This window comes from Carlito syrichta, unplaced genomic scaffold (genome assembly GCF_000164805.1).
Source record: "Carlito syrichta isolate Samal-C Ts95f unplaced genomic scaffold, Tarsius_syrichta-2.0.1 Scaffold302330, whole genome shotgun sequence".
NCBI lineage: Eukaryota > Metazoa > Chordata > Mammalia > Primates > Tarsiidae > Carlito > Carlito syrichta.
Genome location: NW_007246426.1, coordinates 983 through 7563, shown reverse-complemented (window position 1 = coordinate 7563; position 6581 = coordinate 983). Strand labels below are relative to the sequence as shown.

The 6581-nt window shown below is 38.4% G+C and overlaps 1 protein-coding gene across 1 annotated transcript in view; it reads left to right on the top strand.

Moving 5' to 3' along the window:
* The window catches only part of LOC103258694 (glomulin-like), a gene marked incomplete at its 3' end in the record, with an annotated part of 10855 nt that extends 6216 nt beyond the window's left edge, over window positions 1-4639 (top strand). Inside the window, exons 5-7 of the mRNA XM_008056355.1 lie at window positions 630-738; window positions 2657-2900; window positions 4537-4639. Coding sequence (XP_008054546.1) covers window positions 630-738; window positions 2657-2900; window positions 4537-4639 — 456 coding nt within the window. The remainder of the gene's footprint in view (window positions 1-629; window positions 739-2656; window positions 2901-4536) is intronic.
* Between the last annotated feature and the right edge of the window lie 1942 nt (window positions 4640-6581).

Sequence of the window (6581 nt, the reverse complement as noted above, 5' to 3'; positions counted from 1 at the left end):
GCTCAGGCGGGTCTCGAACCCACGGGCTCAGGCAATCCACTCACCTCAGCCTCCTAAAGGCGCGGGATTACAGGCTGAGCTACCGAGCCCAGCGATTACGAGGGCTTTTAAAAAACCAGGGAAGTGAGGTGATAAGATACGGCTAGTCAGAAAGCAATGTAAAGTTTTATCTGTTGTGGAAATACCAAAGAGACTCTGTACTAGTCTAAATACCCTTGCAGCGTGGAACTGAGCAGTCCCACTGCTGGGATCCCTAGAAATCTGTTAAGGCAACTTTCAGAGTAGACAGGTGAAGCTCAAAAGATACCTGAACTTTGTTGGCCAGGCTCTCCCTTTTCTTCCTTCTCTAACTTTCCCTTTAGCCAGGAATTTAAGTCCCTTAAATGTAGGTGTCCATTTAAGGACCTTAAATTAAGACCCTTTGACTTCTTGCTTTCTTAAAATTTTACAATGATTGACCACAGATTCTGTGTTTTCTAGTGCATATTTTAAAATATTTGTGTGAAGAATTTTAATATTAATTAAAAAATAAGTATATTTTTGTCAGTACATGCCTTCTTAAAAATAGTAATCATGTGGCTTTAAATACAACTTGTATTAAACAGGTTCAATTGTGAATATTTTTATAGTTATGTAATCCAAAGGAATTATTGTTGGGTTTGCTTGAACTGATTGAAGAGCCTTCTGGAAAACAGATATCCCAAATTATTCTTCTTTTACTTCAGCCATTACAAACAGGTAATGAGCACTTTGATTTATTAGTATATCTTGTTTTATCTGTGCCTTGATATTTATCCCAAAATGTCAATACTTTACCAAAGTAAAGTTTACAACTAATTATTGAGTATTTGCTTAAACTAATAATGGCAATGCCAATTCGAATCCTGCTGCTTATAAAAAGACAATAGTATTTGGCACAGAGTGGGCACCCAGTAAATATTCTGTTGAATGCCATACTATTTTTCATGTGCTCTATTGTAACCTATAGCTTTTTGCTAAACACTTTTTTTGTAGTTGGTGTCTCACTCTGTCACCCAGACTGGAGTGTAGTAGCATGATCACGGCTCACCACAGCCTTGACCTCCCCAGTCTCAGACGATCCTTCTTTCTCAGCCTCCCAAACCCAGCTAATTTTTATTTTTATTTTTTATTTGTAGAGATGAGGTCTCACTGTATTGCCTAGGTTGGTCTAAAACTCCTGGTCTCAAGCAGTCTTCCTGCCCTGGTCTCCCAAAGTGCTGGGATTACAGCCGTGAGCCACTGTGCCTGCCTCAGGCATTCTATCTACAACTTAACTCTCGAATTCTTCCTCTAAACATCCTTAAATTATTATCTCTGTTGTGTCTGCAATACTAAGTTGATAGCATTGATAGTCCTGTATCTTGGATAAGAATAGTTATCAAGTAGGGCACTGCTTGGCCTCTGTATTGGGAGGTTGAGATGGACATGCAGAGGTACTACTAAAGCATGAAATGAGGAAGTACTGGACGAGAAGGCTCACGGTTGAGTGTAGTAACAGTATTGTAAATAACGGGTCTTGGCAACCAAGACAGACAGTATATATCCATAGGAAGAAGCTGTTTTTCATTTGAGGAAATACATGTATCTCAGAGTCTGACAGAGGGACCTCGCAATTAAAATTGTGTTCTTTTTCTTTTTTTTTTTTTTTGAGTTGGAATGTCACTTTATCACCCAGGCTGGAGTGCAGTGGCATACTCACGGCTACCCCAGTGTCACCTGCTGGGCTCCAGAGATCCTTCCGCCTCAGCCTTCCAAGTAGCTGGAACTACAGGAACACACTACCACGCCCAACTAATTTTTTGATTTATTGTAGAGATGATGTCTCACCATGTTGCCCTAGCTAGTCTCGAACCTGCAGGCTCAGGCAATCCTCTTGCCTTGGCCAAATTTGTTTTCCTTTTTTTAAAAATTTGTTTTCAATATGAATGCCTGCCAGCTTCCATACCACCTGTAATATTCAGTCTTCCAGAATAAAATCTGATACTACCTTCCATTTGTACAGTGTTTTATAGTTTACAAGACACTCATATTTTGTGCTTATAACAATCAAAAACTATGGAAAAGGCCGAGCTCAGAGGCTCAGCCTGTAATCCCAGCACTTTGGGAGGCTGAGGCAAGTGGATTGCCTGAGCCCACAGGTTTAAGACCAGCCTGCGCAATTTGGTGAGCCCTTGTCTCTACAGTAAAAGTTAAAAAATTAGCCAAGCATGGTAGCACGCACCTGTAGTTTTGACTACTTGGAAAACTGAGGTGGAAGGATTACTGGAGCCCAGCAGGTCGATGCTGGGGTGGGCATGAGTGTGCCACTGCACTCCAACCTGGGTGACAGCGTGGGACTCCAACTCAAAAAATATATATATATGGAAAGAATGTGCTTCTGTCTTAAGTATATAGCCTGTTATAAACATAAGCTAAACAAGATTTCATGGCATCTGTTGCAAGATGCTCTATTATTTTATGCACAGCTAAGAAGGAAAAAACACTGCACATTAAGCTGTGATTTGTCATTCTGATTTCTCAGTTAAAATGTCACGGGGAGGGAGTTTCTTATAATTCTACATTTACAGAACTTCTTGTCCCGTGTTTAGCATCCTTTACGAGTCCACCTTAAGTAACAATTTGATCTCTGTTTTAGTGATCCAGAAGCTTCATAACAAGCCATATTCAGTTGGATTAGCATTGTCTACCCTTTGGAGTCAGCTATCTCTTCTTCCCGTTCCATACTCAAAAGAACAAATACAAACAGATGACTATGGCCTTTGTCAGTGTTGCAAGGCCTTAATAGAGTTCATTAAACCTTTTGTGGAAGAAGTCAGTAATAACAAAGAAAACTCACTGGAAAATGAAAATGAAAAGTTAAAGGATGAATTATTGAAATTGTGAGTATATTTTCCAGAACATCTTACAATGGACTTCAGTGATTGATAGTTCACTTATTCTGGTTTTTTGCCTTGTTTACCATGTAAATATAAGCCTAGTTTCAGATTTTGAGTTTTAGAAGCATATGGGGTTCAACTGATATAGCATGGAATTTCAGCGAAGCATTTGTATTTTTTAAAATTGTAAAACTAAAATCTGTGCATTTTATTTGCTTATATTCTTCTACATATTGCCTTTATCATAGTAGGTGAATAATGAAAGTGGGGCAAATAGATCCACAGAGCTCAAGGAGCCTCTCTGTTTTCCTCTCTTTTTGAAAGCAGCACAAGGACCACCAGACAGCTGAACCAGACAGCTTGACCACAAAAGCAGTAGCAGAGTACCCACCCGATAGCTTTCACTCCATGGGTGCTATAAACTAAACATGCACTATTCAGTATGGCCGTTAAGTACTTATATGACTAATCCAAATTCAGATGTACTCTAAGTATAAAATGAAAAAAAAAGTAAAATATCTCAATAATTTCTATACTGATAACATGTTGAAATGATATTTTAGATACATTGGGTTAATTAAGATAAATTATTAAAATTAATTTCTCCCATTTCTTACTACTTTTTTCATGTGACTACTAAAAGATATTAATGATGTAAGGGGCTGGCATTATATTTCTATTGGATAGCCCTGGACTTGATTACTGAATTACATAAACCAATGATTTTATTTTGGCTACTCAGGAGGCTGAGGCTTCAGGAGGATCACTTGGGGCCAGGAGTTGGAGACCAGCCTAAGGAACATAATGAGACCCCTGTCTCTAAAAAATAAAATAGTGATTTTTAAATTTTGAAGACTAAAACAATCTTTAGCTTTCAGGTTAGGACATTTAAAAAAAATGTAGTTTGTAAAACCCATTTGTCATAGAAGAAAAAAATAACTAAAAAAATAGGAAAGGCTTAATCACAGAATAAAGTTTGGTTTTCTAAATAAAATAAATGTAGCTTTACGAAAAATGACCACATTGTGCCAATCTTTCCTTGAACTAATGAAAACTACCTAATGGATTAGCACCAATCCTCAGACATTTAGAATCCAGTGAAACAGTCTAGGCATAGAAGTCAGTCTTACCATGTTGAGTCTATCAAGGTGTTCTCACATTTTCCTGTTTCTAGTAAGAAAGATGTTACATCACCAGTTTTATAGGCCATTGAGTTATTCGTGCATGTCTTATAGTGTGTGCTGCTATAACAATACCTGAGACTGTGTGCTTTATAATGAACAGAAATTCACTGGCTTACAATTCTGGAAGCTGGAAAGTCCAGGATTAAGATGCAGGCATCTGGCAAGGGTCTTCTTGCTGCTTTATCATGGGGCTGAAGGAGGAAGGCAAGAGATAAAAGGAAGCTGAACTTGCCATTTTATAACAGTATTAACTCCACCCACAAAGGGGAGCCCTCCTGGCATAATTCCCACTTCTTAATGGCAACTACATTTTGACATGAGTTTTGGAGGGGACAGACATTTAAACAATAGCAGTGCTTGTTATTTTTCAGGTAAAATTAACTTAGATATGAAGAATTAGATATTTTATGCTTGGGAAGTGTTGATTTCATAGTCACCTATTTCTTATACCTTAGTTGTTTCAAAAGCTTAAAAAGCCCTTTGCTGACAGCGCAATTCATCGAACAGTCTGAAGCAGCTGGAGGTGATCCTTTAAGGTATTTTGCATCTGAAATAATAGTAAGTACAGTTGATCTAATCTAGAATCTAAAATGTTACCCTGCTGTGTTTTCATATTTTGCACATGGGCATGTAAAGTGGAACATCTGTTAACCCTTTGTACTTGGAGACTTCTCACAGATCACCCAACAGCAACTCAACCACACTTTTTTATGAAATAGTAAAAAATGAATCACCTCCTAGTAAATAGCATAGTGTTAGAACCAATTATTTTATTGTAATGATAACTGGTTAATAATGGAATTTGGGACATTGAGGAACTTATTTATGACAAAAAAATCAAAATTGTTTATCTTATATTTTTTTCTAACATTTGAAACAGTCTCCGACATGCATTGCAGATTCAGTGATACACTCTGTGCAGTAGTAATTTGTTTGACATATTCCACCTGGTGATTTTCTATTCGAGCAGACAATGCAGTCTTGTTACTTCCTTCCACATTAATAATATGTGATTTGTAGTCCATTCTGTTGTTCAAAGACATTGTGGAAAGACGCAATTGTGATTCTGAAAACCACAAAGAATCTTTGAGTCTAAATCTAACTTATCTTCACCACTTCTTATATTATAACTCTCACTTGTCTTTGTTTTTCCATTGTTCTGCAAACTAAATACATGGATAAAAAAATTCTAATTGTAAATTACAAAATCATGAAATGAAATTTATCAAAAGAATATTACTCTTGCTGGGCTCGGTGGCTCAGCCTGTAATCCCGCGCCTTTGGGAGGCTGAGGTGAGTGGATTGCCTGAGCCCGCGGGTTCGAGACCCGCCTGGGCAGCGAGACCTCATCTGCTACATAAATCAAAAAATCAGCCGGGCGTGGTAGCGCATGCCTGTAATTCCGGCTACTTGGAAGGCTGAGGCGGAAGGATCGCCGGAGCCCAGCAGGTCAAGGCTGTGGTGGCTGGGAGCAACCACTGCACTCCAGTCTGGGCGATAGAGTGAGACTCCAATTCAAAAAAAAAAAAAGAATATTACTCTTCCAACTTAGTGCAGATAGATGTATTTGATCTGTGCCACTCGATACTTCAATATGATCTGCCTTTAACTTTGAAAGTCTCTTTCTTGGCCGGGCTCGGTGGTTCAGCCTGTAATCCTGGCACTTTGGGAGGCCAAGGTGAGCAGACTGCCTGAGCCCGCAGGTTTGAGACTGGCCTGGGCAACTTGGTGAGCCCTCGTCTCTACAATAAATTAAGAAAATAAAATTAGCTGGGCATGGTAGCACGTGCCTGTAGTTCCAGCTACTTGGAAGGCTGAGGTGGAAGGATTGCTGGAGCCCAGCAGGTCGACGCTGGGGTGGCCGTGAGTGTGCCACAGCACTCCAGCCTGGGCGACTGAGTGAGACTCCAACTCAATAAAAAAAAAAGTCTCTTTCTTTTAAGGCTATAGTAACTTGCTTATCTATCTTTCCAAGTGATGCCATATGATACAAAGCATATACCCACAACTGCCTTTCTTACACAAAGGCTCTTTGTACACTATCTTCTGTTATAAAGAAGTGTCACCACCTCTGTGAAAGTACTTCACACATTCTCTTTCTACATGACTTCAGCTGATATTTTTTAAAATATATCTCAGTATATATTCCATCTCTTTATTTGTGTTTTCATGCAATTGGAATGGGAAACTTCAAGGAAATATATATGTTTGAAAAATTTGCACTGGCATAAGTTTTTTCTGTATAATCACCAACAATCTCTTTATGTCCCCTGAGAGGGGACATCAGAGTGGTTTGCTAGATTTACAAAGTCCTCTCAGAGGGGATATCTGAGTGCAAACGGTTATAAAGTAATATGTACTTTACATGTAACACAGATAGGCAAAACATGGAAAATAAAATAGTATTTTCATTATCCAATGACAAATACTATTAACATCTTCTAGAGTTTTTTCTGCTTGTATACTCATAAAGAATAAAATGTATATATAAAAATTTCTT